This window comes from Phyllobates terribilis, unplaced genomic scaffold (genome assembly GCF_046119375.1).
Source record: "Phyllobates terribilis strain yellow unplaced genomic scaffold, ASM4611937v1 Scaffold_87__1_contigs__length_6367161, whole genome shotgun sequence".
Lineage (NCBI taxonomy): Eukaryota > Metazoa > Chordata > Amphibia > Anura > Dendrobatidae > Phyllobates > Phyllobates terribilis.
The window spans coordinates 3,214,370-3,234,138 of record NW_027362847.1 but is presented as its reverse complement, the minus strand read 5'-3'; the positions used below and the strand labels follow the sequence as shown (position 1 = coordinate 3,234,138).

General features: G+C 51.5%; 1 protein-coding gene across 1 annotated transcript in view; it reads right to left on the bottom strand.

Annotated features, from left to right (window-relative positions):
- The window catches only part of LOC141197778 (isovaleryl-CoA dehydrogenase, mitochondrial-like), a 41,219-nt gene extending 22,387 nt beyond the window's left edge, over positions 1-18,832 (bottom strand). The window contains exons 1-2 of the mRNA XM_073662865.1: positions 18,531-18,832; positions 15,880-15,966 (exon numbers count right to left, since the gene is read on the bottom strand). Coding sequence (XP_073518966.1) covers positions 15,880-15,924 — 45 coding nt within the window. The 5' untranslated portion in view covers positions 15,925-15,966; positions 18,531-18,832. The remainder of the gene's footprint in view (positions 1-15,879; positions 15,967-18,530) is intronic.
- Positions 18,833-19,769: the final 937 nt, after the last annotated feature.

The following is a 19,769-nucleotide window of genomic DNA, read 5'->3' as shown; positions in this document are numbered from 1 at the left end:
TCTGTCCAGCCTCTGTTTGAAGACGTCCATTGAAGGGGAACTCACCACCTCTCGTGGCAGCCTGTTCCACTCATTGATCACCCTCACTGTCAAAAAGTTTTTTCTAATATCTAATCTGTGTCTCCTCCCATTTAGTTTCATCCCATTGCTTCTAGTCTTTCCTTGTGCAAATGAGAATAAAGATGATCCTTCTACAATGTGACAGCCCTTGACATATTTGTAGACAGCTATTAAGTCTCCTCTCAGTCTTCTTTTTTGCAAGCTAAACATTCCCAAATCCTGCAACCGTTCCTCATAGGACATGATTTGCAGACCAGTCACCATTCTGGTCGCTCTTCTCTGAACTTGCTCCAGTTTGTCTATGTCTTTTTTAAAATGTGGTGCCCACATTTTATGACCCGGGCGCCATCGCCAAGCCTGCGCCCCTGTCCCGGATGGGACTGCCACCTAGCGCAGCCACAAGACCCCCGGCCTGGTCGCAAGGCCGAGTGCCCCCGGGCGCTGCTCCCAGATCAGGTCCCCCCACTATACCATCGCTGGGCGTGGACCTGTTTGCCCATCACACCGGTCCGGATGGACTGCCGCTGGAGTGGCCGGCTGAAGTGACCGGCAATCATCCATGGAAGGCCCAGCCCCCGCGCGAGCCTCTGATACCGGCTCCTGAACCCGTCGAGGTCACCCTACCCCCACTAGAAGACGTCCAATTTGCGTGGGACTCCACCGGCGAGAACTTGATGGGGTTCTCTCAAGAGACCCGGACAGACGCGGTCCGTCGTCTGGAGGCCTGTCACCAGCAACTGGCGACCTTTGAGCGGGAGCAACGAGAGAGGCGCGTCAGGGAGGAACGGCTCCAAGTCCAGAGTGCTGAACAAAAGCGCAAGGCCCGCCAAGACCCCCAAGCAGCCCGTGGTCCCCGAATCACCGGGACCGTAGTCAAGTTCCACATGGAGAACGGCTGGGGCTTCATCAGGGGCCCAGAAACCGCAGGCGATGGTCTTTGTGACCCGCAGGGACATGGAGAGTCATCTACCTGAGGGGCATCGTGGCCGTGACCTGTACCCTGGTGATGTGGTCGCCTTTACCCGCCACGTGGGTGCAAAAGGACCATACGCCCTACATGTTCATCGGCTCACCGAGGAGGAGCTACAATACCGCGGCTATGAGGAGAGCCAAGAGGACCCGGACGGGTCTGAAGAACCATATGAGGAGGAAGAAGGAGCATATGGAGGACACCGCTACTAGTAAGTAGCAAAGTACCCGTGTACATAGTTACCCGTCAGGGTATCAGAACTGTTTTTGGGACTGTTCCCGTCTTGAAAGTGTGGTCCCCGTTGGGACAAATATTGAACTGCTACCTGTGTGCCCCTCATCCCCTATCAGGCTGAGGACTGTGAGCAGCCATTCCCTTCCCAAAACTGGCCGAGGACTGAGAGCGGTCAACCCTTTGTATATAGTTGCGCTTCCTAAAGCGCCCCCTACTGGTTTTATACAAAAACCGCAACGTCTACCTCAAGATTTACTGGACTGTTGCACCTTTACCTGGTTGCAAGTTGCACCGCAGCCAAGAATCCAAGAATGTGCTTTACTTAAAAATGTGTTACATGAGAAAGTTTTATATGCTGCTAGAAAATGTTTTACATAATTTTGAGACCGTTTTATATGATAAGTGACAAAAGAGTTCCAGAGGCATTAGCAAAGTGTTTTGTGGTAGTGGCAAGAGAAGAGGAGTGTTTCCCATAAAGGGAATTGAACCATGTTACCTGTTTTCTGATGTGAAAAGTTATTGAAAAAGTTTTTGCATGTCCTGTAATTATCTGTTTTTGCTCTTTTCCAGCCCGAGGACGTGCTGTGGTTTACCGGGGGGGAATGTAGCGCCCCGAGGGCTCGGCCGCTACAGGGGTATTGCACCTCTGCCAGAGGTGTGGTATTCCACTCCCGGGTAAGGATGGAGTGTGGACCAGGGCTCAGTTAGCTGCATGCAGCACACACACCCCATTTCCGAGGGACAGCTCAACGGTGCTCCCACTAGACATAAGTGCAGGCACGACCGACCATGTCCCTGCTGGAGTGGGGAGGGAGGGGTGGAACACCCAGTACTGTAGGGGCAGATAGGGGGCGGTTCCTGAGTGTAGGAAGGAGCCCATTGGTTGCTGGTCACCTGGGCTCATGGCTAGAGGGAGGTATAAAAGGTGGGCACCATCTTAGTTCTGGGTCAGTTCAGCCAGAGGAGAAGACAGGGAGTAGAGGCTCTGTAGGAGCTCTACTCCAGGAGGGCCTAGTGAGAGGCCGAGGAGGAGGTGAAGGGGAGCTGAGATTCTGGCTCATCTCAGCTCCAAGAGAAAGGAACAGAAAGGAACAGAACAGGAACTGCAAAGAAGGAGAGACAGAGAAACAGAAGGGCTCAGGAACAAGAAGGTGGAAGGGACCCTAAGAACCCACGAGAATCCAGGGTGCAGGGTCAGGCAGATTAAGGGTACCGGATCCCAAGTTGGTGGAGGAGAAACAACCCTCAGCCAAAGACCGGTCGTCGTGATCATCTATTGGTGCGACACCTCATCAAACCTGCTAGGAAGGCACCATATAGGACAGCGGAGGACGGGGCCCACGTTTAACCGCACAAGTCCGCGGCAGCTGGACAAAAGTGGGTCACTGGTAAGGCAGGCCAGAGAAAGGATTAAAGGGGGTCCTGTGCCATGCTCCTGAGCTGCCTGGGAGTTGACCGAGCCCCTCACCTGGTGGACGCAGCACGGCTCGGGCGGTCACTGCTGACAGAAGTGACCCGGAACAAACGAACTGTGAGTAAAGACCCTGGACTTTAACTTGTTGTCTGTGTGCTCCTTCGCGCCTCCAGCACTATCAGCACCGGGACTCGCACTACCATCACTCCCACCATCCACTACACTGCCCTGGGGCTGCACTCTTCCCGTGGGGAGTCACATCACCTCAGCTGCACCCATCATCAGCCCCAGCGGACTGCCTTGCAGCGGCGGTTCCTAATAACCGCAATCCACGGGTGGCGTAGTCGGACATTATCTAAAGTACAGTAGCAGACTACCATTGGTCTGACCACCCTGAGCCGCGGGACCGGGCCGCCACTACTACTCCCAGCATCTCCCTATCGCCCGGATCCGCGTGCCCCACGGCCCAGGGGGCGAGTCACATTCACACATCTCCACCTTCCACCTCAGTCCAGCAGAGGGAGCCCGTTAGGGATATAAATAGGGAAGGTGGAGCTAGGCAGTTCAGTTCCTCTGAAGAGTTCCTGCAGTAGAGAAGCCTAAGAGAGGTCAGTCTGCAGTGGAGCTCAGTCTAGTCTAGAGAACGCAGTTAATAGTTCAGCAGTGGAGCACGAAGCTCCTGCTTGCTAGATTCAGCGAGCCCAGATAGAGCTTAAGGTGTGCCGGTGCCGTAAGATCAATGAAGCGCGGCAAGCTGCCGTTAGTGTGTATAGCCTAGTGAGGGCCCGAGTAGGCCGAAGGCGAGTGGCGAGTTAGTACATAAGGGGCAGAGGAGCTTAACCAGCTCACCCCGAAGCATTTACCGGACACAGGATCCGAGCTTACCGGTATCTCTATGACCCAGTAAGGCATAACCGGAATCCCTGGAGAACTACAAGTCCCAGGATCGCTAAGGTGCTGATATGTAACAGAGCCAGGAGACGCTTAGGCCCCGCATACTGGGAGCGTGAACTCCAAGAGAAGGCCCTACCACAAGGTCAGCCAGCGCAGGACAGAGACAAAGTTAGGCCTAGCTCCAGGCAGGTCAGAAACTTACTGCGCAGAGGCAAGAAACAGGAGGCCCTACACCCGCTCATTGGGGAGGATCCTGATATGCACCCTTCACCCTACAGTGCTCCGGGATGTGCCTGAATTTCCACCAGTAAAAGGTACTGAAGTGACTACCGTGTCCGTTCCCGTTCTTGCTCTGATCCAGCTGGGTCTCGCCTGTCCTGCATTCCCCCTGCATACGCTGCCCTGAGACCTAGCTCCACCTGTGGGGAGCTATACCATCGAGCTGCCTTATCACCGGCCTCAGTGGACTGCTGCAGCGCTGGTGCTTGTCACCAGATACCACAGGTGGCGTCATGAACTCTTATAAAATTAACAATTATCCACCCTTTTAAAGAGAGACCCCAGGGTACGGGCCAGGGTGCCGACCACCGCGACATCCCCAAGGCCAGGCAAATGTCCGGGTACCGAGTCATCCCCATCCCCAGGGCTAGTCACATCCTCCTCCACCTCCTCTGCTGACCTCATCGACTGTCTGACTGTGGGTTGACAGTAAGTGGGATCTCCAACCTCGTCATCATCACCCTGTGTGTTATCACACCCGTCGCCCTCAGAGCCAACCTCTTCCTGCCCTGACCGAAAAGTCAAGTTGTCGCTCCAATCAGGTATTTGAGTCTCATCATCGTCTTCATCATTGTCTCCACCAACAGGAGTTACAGTTTGGGAACAAGGGTCTACATTATGCTCAGAACCTTCTTCATCTGGTCCTGGATCCAACTTATAAAGATTCTGGGCATCGGATCAGATCATTTCCTCATCTGGATTAACAGAAGCTCTGGAGCAGACCTCCGTTTCCCAGGCTATAGTATGAGTAAACAGCTGGGCAGACTCAGCCATCTGTGTTATCCCATACTCAGACGGGCAGCTGGAGACTTGGGAGCTGTGAGGAAGCAAGTGCGATTGGGGTGACACCTCTGAGGACTGGAGTATTTGTGATGTTGAAATTGAGGTGATGGAGAGCCCACTTGAAGGAGCACTTGATATCCGTTGAAGCACCTGCTGTTTTTGTGCCTCATCTAGAATTTGTAGCGATGGGCGTGTCCGTAAGAATGGGATCGTATCACATTGTCCACGAAAAGAAGTCGACATCTTAGTTTGGCTGGAAGATGGTCTTTCTTCTGCAGATGTTACTCCCCCCCCACCGTGGGGGGCCTCGACCCACCGGCGGACAGGCACCAGTATTGGGATAGGGGGGCTGGCCGTCAGGGTCCACCGCGGCTCTGGCACAAACCCGGCGACACGGAGGTGGCACAGGCAGGAACGGACTGGCCGTGTCGGCTTCTCACTTTTTGGATTTTAGAAGGGCATGACATGCCTATATCTGTGTCTCCCCCTCCTTTTACTCCTCCACCTCTTTTCTTTTCACATGACTATATGTACTTGTCACTTTTCCATGTGTTAGTTGTGTCTTCTGAGCAGTTTGTCAGCTTTTGGACACCTTTGAAGGTGTTTTCTATGTGTTTCTATGTGTTTTTGTTTGCCTGCCATTGGTTTTAACGGTGTTCGAAGGTGTTCGACGAACAGTTCGACGAACACACGGGTGTTCGACGAACCGAACCGAACTCGAACACTACGGGGGTGGCTCAACACTAGTGTACAGCATGAGTGGATGTATAAAAAAATGTAAATCTATGGCATTATCCACACATACAGCATATATTCAATGATCATATTAGGACTATTATATTATACTTCTTTTACTAGAAAAACTTTTCTTATGAGAGAAAACACAACACAAAAAAAAAATAATTAAAAAATAAAAAGAATAATCATATTACATTAATCTAATCATATTGTGAGTTCTATATCTTTAATTGCTGTGGGAACTTTTTAGATAAGTTAGTTTTTTCTATTGGGATTGAACTCGTGTAGTCCACACTCCAGGGTCTATTGTGTTTCTCTCATTGGTATTTACTTCTATGCTGTGGATGTCCTCATGATGCTGGCTTCACTAGTCAGGGGTTTATGGGCAAACCCAAGAATATATCATAAAAAATATCTAGCCTGGGTTACCATATATTCCATTCTTTCTATATATTTCTATTGGTCAGCATCGCTGTCCTGATCTAATTCGATGTTCTATATGTTCTCCAGTCTATCATTGAGGCCGTCCGGATGTAGAGAGCGCAATCTGTACATCCAGAAAGCCTCTTTCTTGTTCAGTAGATGGATTCTGTTTGATATATTCTGCGGAATTTCTTCGACAGGAGTCAAACTTATCTCAAAGCTCTTATTATGATTTAGTAAGAGATGTCTCGATAGGCTATGTGATAGTAGCCCAATTTTTGCATTATGTCGGTGTGCGTTTAAACGTGATCTGACCATCTGTGTCGTCCGGCCACCATATTGCATTCCGCAACTACATGTAATTACATATATAACATAGCTGCTAGTGCAAGTCAGGTGATGTTTTATGGGAAAGGTTTCTCCTGTACTATTGGAGGTGATAGATTGATGGCCATGGGTTATTGTTTGGCAGCATTGGCACTTTTTCTGGTTGCATTTAAAAGTGCCATTGAGTGTATTGGTTGTCTTTTTTATTATAGGATTAGTAGTTTTAGATTGGAGAGACGTTTGTTTTTTTCCAGAGCTTTTCACTACAGATTTTTTCAAGCGACTAGGTGCTATAATGTTTCTGAGTGTTTTACCCCTTCTAAAGGTGATGCCTGGTCTCTCTGGTAGTACATCCCGTAGAAGGGGATCTTGTCTCAGTATGTACCAGTATTTTTGTAATATTTCTCTAATTTTTTGGTTACCTTTATTACAAAGGTGAGTGTAACTTTTTTTTTTTTGTTTTTTTTTGTGTACAGTGTGAAAGGGATGAGGGGGCCACACATAAAAGGATTGTGGGGTGAGGGGACCATGTATATATCAGGATTGGGGGGTGAGGGGTACCACGCATACCAGGATTGGGGGGTGAGGGGTACCACGCATACCAGGATTGGGGGGTGAGGGGTACCACGCATACCAGGATTGGCGGGTGAGGGGTACCACGCATACCAGGATTGGGGGGGGTGAGGGGTAACACGCATACCAGGATTGGGGGGTGAGGGGACCATGCATACCAGGATTGAGGGTGAGGGGTGCCACCCATACCGGGATTGAGGGGTGCCATGCATACCGGGATTGGGGATGAGGGGTGCCACGCATACCGGGATTGGGGATGAGGGTTGCCACGCATACAAGGATTGGGGATGAGGGGTGCCACGCATGCCGGTATTGGGGGTGAGGGGTGCCACGCATGCCGGGATTGGGGATGAGGGGTGCCACGCATACCGGGATTGGGGATGAGGGGTGCCACGCATACCGGGATTGGGGATGAGGGATGGAATGCCATGCATACCGGGATGAGGGATGGGGTACCATGCATACCAGGATGAGGGATACCATACACACCAGGATAGTGATGATGGGTGCCATACATACCAGGATAGGGATGAGGGGTGCCACACATACCGGGATGAGGGGTGCCAAGCATAACGGGATTGGGGGTGAGGGGTGCCACGCATACCGGGATTGGGGGTGAGGGGTGCCACGCATACCGGGATTGGGGGTGAGGAGTGTCACGCATACCGGGATTGGGGGTGAGGAGTGCCACGCATACCGGGATTGGGGGTGAGGGGTACCACGCATAACAGGATTGGGGGGTTAGGGGTAACACGCATACCAGGATTGGGGGGTTAGGGGTAACACGCATACCAGGATTGGGGGGTTAGGGGTAACACGCATACCAGGATTGATGGTGAGGGGTGCCAAGCATACCGGGATTGGGGGTGAGGAGTGCCACGCATACCGGGATTGGGGGTGAGGGGTGCCACGCATGCCGGGATTGGGGGTGAGGGGTACCACACATACCGGGATTGGGGATGAGGGGTGCCACGCATACCGGGATTGGGGATGAGGGATGGAGTGCCATGCATACCGGGATGAGGGATGGGGCACCATGCATACCAGGATGAGGGATACCATACACACCAGGATAGTGATGAGGGGTGCCAAACATACCAGGATAGGGATGAGGGGTGCCATGCATACCGGGATGAGGGGTGCCAAGCTTAATGGGATTGGGGATGAGGGGTGCCACGCATACCGGGACTGGGGGTGAGGAGTGCCACGCATACCGGGACTGGGGGTGAGGGGTGCCACGCATACCGGGATTGGGGATGAGGGGTGCCACGCATACCGGGATTGGGGATGAGGGATGGGGTGCCATGCATACCAGGATGAGGGATACCATACACACCGGGATAGGGATGAGGGATGGGGTACCATGCATACCAGGATGAGGGATACCACACACACCAGGATAAGGATGAGGGGTGCCACGCATACCGGGATTGGGGGTGAGGGTGCCACGCATACCGGGATTGGGGGTGAGGGGTGCCACGCATACCGGGATGAGGGGTGCCATGCATACCGGGATTGGGGGTGAGGGGTGCCACGCATACCGGGATTGGGAGTGAGGGATAGGGTGCCAGGCATACCAGGATGAGGGATATCATACACACCAGGATAGGGATGAGGGGTGCCACACATACCAGGATTGGGGGTGAGGGGTGCCACGCATACCAGGATTGGGGGTGAGGGGTGCCATGCATACCAGGATTGGGGGTGAGGGGTGCCACGCATACCGGGATTGGATGGTGGGTACAGGATGGGGGCAGCACATACCAGCATGGGAGACGATATACCAATAAAAATGCTCACCACCCGGGCGTAGAACGGGTTCAATAGCTAGTATGTATATATATATATATATATATATATATATATATATATATATATATATATATATATATATATACACACACACACACACAGAGTTGAAATCAGAAGTTTCCATACACTGTATAAATAGACACATCTGCATGTTTTTCTCAATATCTGACATGAAATCAGAATAAATCTTTCCCGTTTTAGGTCAATTAGGATTACCATAATTTTTAATATTTGCTAAATGCCAGAATAATGAGAGAATGTTTTAAGGCATCATTTTTATTAGTTACTGCAAAGTCTGTAACATCTGTCCCTGCTGAAAAGACACTATGATTATCATCTTTATATATAAGTACAAAGTCAATAGGCTATAACATAATTGTGTGACAGGAGCCATGCAGTAATCATCAGTAACTGTAATAGGAGTTTTTAACCCCCTCGGTGGAGAACTTCAGTGGCCCCATATGGTGCCCCACAGCGTAATGGACCTATATGGTGAGCCACAGCGTAATGGCCCCATATGGTGAGCCACAGCGTAATGGCCACATATGGTGAGCCAAAGGCGTAATGGCCACATATGGTGAGCCAAAGGCGTAATGGCCGCATATGGTGAGCCAAAGGCGTAATGGCCCCATATAGTGCTCTACAGCGTAATGGTCCCATATATGCCCCACAGTATATGCCCTCCCCATACTTGTATATGGCCACATCTTCGTATATGGTATATGGTCCCCATCCTGGTTAGGTGTATATGCCCCTCCATCCATCCATTCTGGGTAGGTATATATGCCCTTCCATCCATCCATCCTGGGTAGGTGTATATGCCCCTCCATCCATCCATCCATGCTGGGTAGGTTTATATGCCCACCCATCCAGGCTAGATGTATATGCCCCTCCATCGATCCATCCATTCTGGGTAGGCGTAGATGCCCCTCCATCCATCCATCCTGGGCAGGTGTAGATGCCCCTCCATTCATCCATCCTAGGTAGGTGTAGATGCCTCTCCATCCATTCTGGGTAGGTGTATATGCCCCTCCATTCATCCTGGGTAACTGTTAATGCCCCTCCATCCATCCAGGGCAGAAGTATATGCCCCTCCATCTATCCTGGGTAGGTGTATATGCCCCTCCATTCATCCTGGATAGGTGTATGTGCCCCGTCATCCATCATGGGTAGGTGTATATGCCCCTCCATCCATCCATCCTGGGTAGGAGTATCTGCCCCTCCATCTTTCCTGGGTAGGTGTGTATGCCCCTCCATCCATCCATCCTGGGTAGGTGTATATGCCCCTCCATCCATCCTGGGTAGGTGTATATGCCCCTCCATCCATCCATGCATGCTGGGTAGGTTTATATGCCCCCCAATCCATCCATCCTGGGTAGATGTATAAGCCCCTCCATCGATCCATCCATTCTAGGTAGGCGTAGATGCCCCTCCATCCATCCTGGGCAGGTGTAGATGCCCCTCCATCCATCCTGGGTAGGTGTAGATGCCTCTCCATCCATTGTGGGTAGGTGTATATGCCCCTCCATTTATCCTGGGTAGGTGTTGATGCCCCTCCATCCATGCCGGGCAGAAGTATATGCCCCTCCATCCATCCATCCTGGGTAGGTGTATATGCCCCTCCATTCATCCTGGGTAGGTGTATGTGCCCCGCCATCCATCCTGGGTAGGTGTATATGCCCCTCCATCCATCCATCCTGGGTAGGAGTATCTGCCCCTCCATCTTTCCTGGGTAGGTGTGTATGCACCTCCATCCATCCATCCTGGGTAGGTGTAAATGCCCCTCCATCCATCCATGCTGGGTAGGTTTATATGCCCCCCCATCCATCCATCCTGGGTAGATGTATATGCCCCTCCATCGATCCATCCATTCTGAGTAGGCGTAGATGCCCCTCCATCCATCCATCCTGGGCAGGTGTAGATGCCCCTCCATCAATCCTGGGTAGGTGTATATGCCCCTCCATCCATCCATCCTGGGTAAATGTATATGCCCCTTCATCCATCCATCCTGGCTAGGTGTAAATGCCCATCCATCCATCCTGGGTAGTTGTAAATGCCCCTCCATCCATCCATCCTGGGTAGGTGTAAATGCCCCTCCATCCATCCATCCTGGGTAGGTGTAAATGCCCCTCCATCCATCCATCCTGGGTAGGTGTAAATGCCCCTCCATCCATCCATCCTGGGTAGGTGTAAATGCCCCTCCATCCATCCATCCTGGGTAGATGTATATGCCCCTCCATCCATCCATCCTGGGTAGATGTATATGCCCCTACATCCATCCATCCATTCTGAGTAGGCGTAGATGCCTCTCCATCCATCCATCCTGGGCAGGTGTAGATGCCCCTCCATCAATCCTGGGTAGGTGTACAGTACAGACCAAAAGTTTGGACACACCTTCTCATTTAAAGATTTTTCTGTATTTTCATGACTATGAAAATTGTACATTCATACTGAAGGCATCAAAACTATGAATTAACACATGTGGAATTATATACTTTACAAAAAAGTGTGAAACAACTGAAAATATGTCTTATATTCTAGGTTCTTCAAAGTAGCCACCTTTTGCTTTGATGACTGCTTTGCACACTCTTGGCATTCTATTGATGAGCTTCAAGAGGTAGTCACCGGAAATGGTCTTCCAACAATCTTGAAGGAGTTCCCAGAGATGCTTAGCACTTGTTGGCCCTTTTGCCTTCACTCTGCGGTCCAGCTCACCCCAAACAATCTGGATTGGGTTCAGGTCTGATGACTGTGGAGGCCAGGTCATCTGGCGTAGCACCCCATCACTCTCCTTCTTGGTCAAATAGCCCTAACACAGCCTGTTGTCCTGTTGAAAAATAAATGATGGTCCAACTAAACGCAAACCGGATGGAATAGCATGCCACTGCCAGATGCTGTGGTAGCCATGCTGGTTCAGTATGCCTTCAATTTTGAATAAATGCCCAACAGTCTCACCAGCAAAGCACCCCCACACCATCACACCTCCTCTTCCATGCTTCACGGTGGGAACCAGGCATGTAGAGTCCATCCGTTCACCTTTTCTGCGACGCACAAAGACACGGTGGTTGGAACCAAAGATCTCAAATTTGGACTCATCAGACCAAAGCACAGATTTCCACTGGTCTAATGTCCATTCCTTGTGTTCTTTAGCCCAAACAAGTCTCTTCTGCTTGTTTCCTGTCCTTAGCAGTGGTTTCCTAGCAGCTATTTTACCATGAAGGCCTGCTGCACAAAGTATCCTTTTAACAGTTGTTGAAGAGATGTGTCTGCTGCTAGAACTCTGTGTGGCATTGACCTGGTCTCTAATCTGAGCTGCTGTTAAACTGCGATTTCTGAGGCTGGTGACTGGGATAAACTTATCCTCAGAAGCAGAGGTGACTCTTGGTCTTCCTTTCCTTGGGCGGTCCTCATGTGAGCCAGTTTCTTTGTAGCGCTTGATGGTTTTTGCAACTCCACTTGGGGACACTTTCAAAGTTTGCCCAATTTTTTGGACTGACTGACCTTCAGTTCTTAAAGTAATGATGGCCACTCGTTTTTCTTTACATAGCTGCTTTTTTCTTGCCATAATACAAATTCTAACAGTCTATTCAGTAGGACTGTCAGCTGTGTATCCACCTGACTTCTGCACAACACAACTGATGGTCCCAACCCCATTTATAAGGCAGGAAATCCCACTTATTAAACCTGACAGGGCACACCTGTGAAGTGAAGACCATTTCTGGTGACTACCTCTTGAAGTTCATCAAGAGAATGCCAAGAGTGTGCAAAGCAGTCATCAAAGCAAAAGGTGGCTACTTTGAAGAACCTAGAATATAAGACATATTTTCAGTTGTTTCACACTTTTTTGTAAAGTATATAATTCCACATGTGTTAATTCATAGTTTTGATGCCTTCAGTGTGAATGTACAATTTTCATAGTCATGAAAATACAGAAAAATCTTTAAATGAGAAGGTGTGTCCAAACTTTTGGTCTATACTGTATATGCCCCTCCATCCATCCATCCTGGCTAGGTGTAAATGCCCCTCCATCCATCCATCCCTCCTGGGTAGGTGTAAATGCCCCTCCATCCATCTATCCATCCTGGGTAGGTGTAAATGCCCCTCCATCCTTCCATCCATGGTAGGTGTAAATGCCCCTCCATCCATCCATCCTGGGTAGGTGTAAATGCCCCTCCTTCCATCCATCCTGGGTAGGTGTAAATGCCCCTCCATCCATCCATCCTGGATAGGTGTATATGCCCCTCCATCCATCCTGGGTAGGAGTATCTGCCCCTCCATCTTTCCTGGGTAAGTGTATATGCCCCTCCATCCATCCTGGGTAGGTGTAAATGCCCATCCATCCATCCTGGGTAGGTGTAAATGCCTTTCCATCCATCCATCCATCCTGGGTAGGTGTAAATGCCCCTCCATCCATCCATCCTGGGTAGGTGTATATACCCTTCCATCCATCCATCCTGGGTAGGTGTATATGCCCCTCCATCCATCCATCCTGGGTAGGTGTATATACCCCTCCATCCATCCATCCTGGGTAAGTGTATATGCCCCTCCATCCATCCCGGTCAGTATATGCCCCCCTCCATCCATCCATCCTGGTGGGTATATCCCCCCCTCCATACTGGTGGGTATATGCCCCCCCTCCATCCATCCTAGTGGGTATGTGCCCCCCCCCTACATCCATCATGGTGGGTATATGTCCCCCCTCCATCCATCCTGGTGGATATATGCCCCCCCTCCATCCTGGTGGGTATATGATTCCTCCTCCATCCTGGTGGGTTTATGACTCCTCCTCCATCCTGGTGGGTTTATGACTCCTCCTCCATCCTGGTGGGTTTATGCCCCCATATATTCAATGCAAAGGAGAAAAAAAAAAAACAATAAACGCTTCTACTCACCTTCCACGTTCCCACGCAGCGCTGTGTCTGTGTTGCCTGAAGATGTCGGCAGTGATAACAGCAGAGAAGCTGAGATCACCGCACGGCGCCGCCGCAGATACTCACTCGGGGCCTCCACTCCCAGGCATTTCCTCCCCGGCAGCTCCTGTCATGGCACGCTCTGACTGAGCAGTGCGTGCGACGACAGGGGGAATGTACAGCTTACACTGCAGGCTCCACAAAGATGGCTGCAATCTCCTCCCACGGCTGCGACCTGAACAGCCAAGGGGGCGTGCCCAGGTCACAGCTAGAGGCAGGAGGAGCGGCCTCTAATGTTAGAGATGGGGTCGGTGACAGACTACTGTCTCTTATGGCCAGGGCTGCTGTAAATGAGGTGTGTAAGAGCACTTTTTACACCCCCCCCCAAATAAAAATGGCAGCCCCCAGTGGCCAATGTCAGCATAAATAACTAAAAAACTAATAAAGTCGGACATTTAATTTTGTATTAAAAATAATTGATTACATAATCAATAATTATTAATACAAAACATAAAATGGTGGCCCCTTCCCTGTAAGAATAACACATGGCTCTTTTCACATCTGGTTATTTCTCTAACAGGTAGAATATGCTCCGTTATAGACCGGGGACAGGTTTACAGCTCTATTTTTTGTGGACGATTGATCTGTAAATCAGAACTGAGACCGGTCCGATTTTCATCCGATTTGTAGATAAAGATCATCTATTGAAGTCAATGAGTCTGTCAGAAAAATGGCCAGAACCAACCATGTTGCCTGTACTGCTTGTTTTCCAGGGTCTATAGGCCGGGCAAGCGAGGCTAGGAAACCTTTAGCTTTTTACTTTACATATAAAAAAATATGCCCCACTGAGGAGAAAAACTGCCACACTGACCAAAATCAGATGAAAATGAGAAAAAAAACACTGATTAAAACCTGACATGTGAACGGGGCCTTAGGCCTTAATCAGATGTCAGCAGGGTCGGACTGGGGCGTCTGGGGCCACAGGGGACATTGACTCTAGGGGCCACCTACAGCAATATGCAGATGTCTTTTCTCTGCTCTCCCTGTTATAGTGGAGCAGTGACCGGCGGCTCCTCACATCTACTGTGCACAGACTAGAACAGGGATGGACAATTTCTGGAGTTTGCATGAAAGAGCTTCTGTGGTTAAAACAAGTGATCACAGATTCATGGGCTACACAGGATAGGTGATCACTTATTGATTGGAAGAATGGGGAAGTTTTATCCCTGACAGGACACTTATCCCCATTTTACAATGCAGCGACAGGTGGGACGTATGACCACAGCCTCATTCGTTCTCTTGGGGGCTTCCAAAAAAGGGCTTCTTTGGTGAAAACAAGTTATCACCGATCCATGGGCTCCTCAGGATTGGTGATAACTTAATGATCGTTTGGGTCCGACCATTGGAAACTGCACTGATCAGAATTGGGAAGTTTTATCCCTGACAGGACACTTTTATCCCCATTTTAAAATGCAGCGGCAGGTGGGATGTCTGACCGCAGATTCATTCATTCTCTTTGGGGCTTCCAGAAAAAAACAAGAGCAGCGCTCGCAGCCTCTGAGGGAATGAATGGATCAGTGGTCGAGTCGCACATGAGCTCCAGTCTAATGGGGAGAAAAGCTCCACATTCTGCCGATCGGTGCAGGTCCCAGTAGTCAGACCTCCACCAATCAATAAGTTATCACTTATCCTGTGGAGAGATGATGACTTGTTTTCACCGGAGAACCCCTGTAAGTGCATCTCTGACGCTCTGCTCCAAGTATTTCATCTCTAAGGCCACAGCCCCACTATCAGTATTCAGTCAGGATTATTCTCAGGAGTGGGAGCCAAAACCAGGTGAGGAACAATCAGAGAAAGAGAATAATAGAAACAAGTCACCAATTCTGGATTTATCACCCACTCCTGCTTTTGCCTCTCACTACTGAGAAACAATACTGACCAAATACTGATAGTGAAGCCGTGGCCTCATGGAAAAAAATCTTTTCCTAGTTAATCTCAGCGAGAACAAATGACCGCCATACACAACATAATCCACTGTAACAACACCAATAATACCACATACAAAAGGGACAAATATCGCCACACCATGACCAGACCACATATTACCACCACATAGTGACCAAATACTACAATACTGATCAGGAATACAAACCACAATACTAACAACACTGTCACTATACATATGAGCTCTGTATATAGTGTCAGTGTACAGGTAATACAGTGATCACCGGTGACATTATACACAGGAGCTCTGTATATAGTGTACAGGTAATACAGTGATCACCGGTGACATTATACACAGGAGCTCTGTATATAGTGTACAGGTAATACAGTGATTACCGATGACATTATACACAGGAGCTCTGTATATAGTGTATAGGTAATACACTGGTCACCAGTGACATACACAGGAGCTCTGAATATACTATATAGTGTAAGTGTACAGTAATACACTGACTCACCAGTGATGTCTCTAGGTGAAGTTCTTCATCTTCGCTTTTCTTCATCTGGCACAGTCCGCCATCACTTCTTCCAGCGAGGAATCATCTCTGCAGAAAATAACACACAGTTATCAATAACTGATCTCTTTTAGAGCACATTCCCACTTTTCCCCAGGCTTCTACACTACACCAGTTGAAGAAATAAAGCGACATAGTGGCGCCCTGCACAGTAACAGGACCCCCCTTTTGTCCCCTCTTATGGAAAACAGTTTCCTAAAAAGTAAATTATATTACAGAAGTAATAATGTCCCTAATTGGACTTTAAAGTAATAATGTTCCCCACTCGCCATCATAAACTAATAAAGTTCCTCAATCTGGCCACTAAACAGTAATAAAGTCCCTTGTCCAGCGAGGCCACCCATCTATCCATCCTGACCCCCCCCCACCCATATATCCATTCTGGTCTCCATGTGTCCAGCCTGCCCCTCCCATATATCCATCCGGGCCTCCATGTGTCCACCCTGTCCCCCCCATATATGCATCCCACCCCACCCCATATATCTATCCAGGTCCCCATGTGTCCAGCTTGCCGCCCTTCACCTCCATGTGTCCATCCAGGTCCCCAACTTGGCCACCTTCACCTCCATGTGTCTCCCCATGCGTCCAGCCAGCCCCCTCTTCAGCCCCGTGCCTCCATCCATAAGTCCCCCCATGCGTCCAGCCAGCCCCCCCTTCAGCCCCGTGCCTCCATCCATGTCCCCACGCGTCCAGCCAGCCCCCCCTTCAGCCCCATGTCTCCATCCATGTCCCCACGCGTCCAGCCAGCCCCCCCTTCAGCCCCATGTCTCCATCCATGTCCCCACGGGTCCAGCCAGCCCCCCCTTCAGCCCCATGTCTCCATCCATGGCCCCACGGGTCCAGCCAGCCCCCCCTTCAGCCCCATGTCTCCATCCATGGCCCCACGGGTCCAGCCAGCCCCCCCTTCAGCCCCATGTCTCCATCCATGGCCCCACGGGTCCAGCCAGCCCCCCCTTCAGCCCCATGTCTCCATCCATGGCCCCATGGGTCCAGCCAGCCCCCCCTTCAGCCCCATGTCTCCATCCATGGCCCCATGGGTCCAGCCAGCCCCCCCTTCAGCCCCATGTCTCCATCCATGGCCCCATGGGTCCAGCCAGCCCCCCCTTCAGCCCCATGTCTCCATCCATGGCCCCATGGGTCCAGCCAGCCCCCCCTTCAGCCCCATGTCTCCATCCATGGCCCCATGGGTCCAGCCAGCCCCCCCTTCAGCCCCATGTCTCCATCCATGGCCCCATGGGTCCAGCCAGCCCCCCCTTCAGCCCCATGTCTCCATCCATGGCCCCATGGGTCCAGCCAGCCCCCCCTTCAGCCCCATGTCTCCATCCATGGCCCCATGGGTCCAGCCAGCCCCCCCTTCAGCCCCATGTCTCCATCCATGGCCCCATGGGTCCAGCCAGCCCCCCCTTCAGCCCCATGTCTCCATCCATGTCCCCATGGGTCCAGCCAGCCCCCCCTTCAGCCCCATGTCTCCATCCATGTCCCCATGGGTCCAGCCAGCCCCCCCTTCAGCCCCATGTCTCCATCCATGTCCCCATGGGTCCAGCCAGCCCCCCCTTCAGCCCCATGTCTCCATCCATGTCCCCATGGGTCCAGCCAGCCCCCCCTTCAGCCCCATGTCTCCATCCATGTCCCCATGGGTCCAGCCAGCCCCCCCTTCAGCCCCATGTCTCCATCCATGTCCCCATGGGTCCAGCCAGCCCCCCCTTCAGCCCCATGTCTCCATCCATGTCCCCATGGGTCCAGCCAGCCCCCCCTTCAGCCCCATGTCTCCATCCATGTCCCCATGGTTCCAGCCAGCCCCCCCTTCAGCCCCATGTCTCCATCCATGTCCCCATGGGTCCAGCCAGCCCCCCCTTCAGCCCCATGTCTCCATCCATGTCCCCATGTGTCCAGCCAGCCCCCCCTTCAGCCCCATGTCTCCATCCATGTCCCCATGGGTCCAGCCAGCCCCCCCTTCAGCCCCATGTCTCCATCCATGTCCCCATGGGTCCAGCCAGCCCCCCCTTCAGCCCCATGTCTGTCCCCATGGGTCCAGCCAGCCCCCCCTTCAGCCCCATGTCCCCATGGGTCCAGCCAGCCCCCCCTTCAGCCCCATGTCCCCATGGGTCCAGCCAGCCCCCCCTTCAGCCCCATGTCCCCATGGGTCCAGCCAGCCTCCCCTTCAGCCCCATGTCCCCATGGGTCCAGCCAGCCCCCCCTTCAGCCCCATGTGTCCAGCCAGCCCCCCCTTCAGCCCCATGTCCCCATGGGTCCAGCCAGCCCCCCCTTCAGCCCCATGTCCCCATGGGTCCAGCCAGCCCCCCCTTCAGCCCCATGTCTCCATCCATGTCCCCACGGGTGCAACCAGCCCCCCCTTCAGCCCCATGTCTCCATCCATGTCCCCACGGGTCCAACCAGCCCCCCCTTCAGCCCCATGTCTCCATCCATGTCGCCACGGGTCCAGCCAGACCCCCCCCTTTAGCCCCATGTCTCCATACATGTCCCCACGGGTCCATCCAGCCCCCCCTTCAGCCCCATGTCTCCATCCATGTCCCCATGTGACCAGCCTGCGACCCCTCCATATATGGATGATGACCAATGCTGGGAACACTCACCCAGAAAAATGTGGCTATTGCACTTGACTTGAAGTTGAAGCAGGGAGAGCTGTAGCCGGGGCCGGCAGCCTTGTTTCCAGGGTGATGGTGAGAGAGCAGAGTGCAGGTCACCGCATACTCAGCCCAGGAGCCGGCTTAAAAGGCCAAGAGAGCAGGAGAGAAGAGGGCGGTGCGCGGTGCTGGTGCGGTGTTACATACCCGGACGGGAGCCGGTGTTACAAGGCCAATTCCAAGGGAGCAGGAGCCGGGACTGGAGAGCAGAGCGCGGCGTCGGCGTATCAAAAACCGGCAGGGGAGCAGGGAGAGGAGAGCGTGACGTCAGCGTGTCACCTGACACCACACAACTGCCAGCCACCAGCGGGAAAGCAGAGCGCGGTGCGTGTCACCGCCCACCAAGAACACGTCCTCCTGTCATGTGACTATGCGCGTCACCCGCTGTCACCACTGAATAGTATGAGCGCCGCACGCGACGCTACATTTCCTTCGGCTGCGCTTTTAAAGGGCCCGCACTTTTTAAGAGCCCCCGTTACCAATTCTCTCACTCTCTCATCGGGGCCCACCGGGAATTTATCACACCAGGCCAGTCCGAACCTGCATGGGCCCATCAGGTAAAGTGATGGAATGAAGTTTTCTCTCCTCATGTTGTAAAATGACATTTTCTGCCACCTATTGATGAGAGAAAAAAAGTGATGAAGATTTACAAACTTCTAACATTAGTCAGTGAAAAACATACAGAACAAGGATGCAAATGGATCTTTTTTTGGCAATCCAATCATTTGAATGGCCAGTTTTATCTGCAAATCAGATTACAATCAAACATGTCTCAAATTTCTTTTGTGAACCATCAGCATCAGAAAAGGTCCATAGACTATAATTATTATGTTTTTATAAGCAAAGAAAAGGAACACAATGCAAACTCTAAAATCAGACATTTAAATGGATGAGTTTGGTGGGCAAACAGGGTCTGACTGGAGCACCGGGACACTGGACGATTATCCGGTGGGCCAGGGTCCTTGGCAGGACCCTGAGCAGTACGTAGAGGGGGCCCACTGGTTTCAACTGAATGTGCATCCGAGGACATTTCATTAATGATCAGTATTGTAATATTCGGTCACTATGTTGTAATATCTGGTCCGGTCATGGTGTGGTATTTATCCCTGTATGTGTTATTATTTGGTCACTATGTGGTGTGGACATGGTGTGGTGGTATTTCTCCTTTGTATGTGGAATTATTTGGTC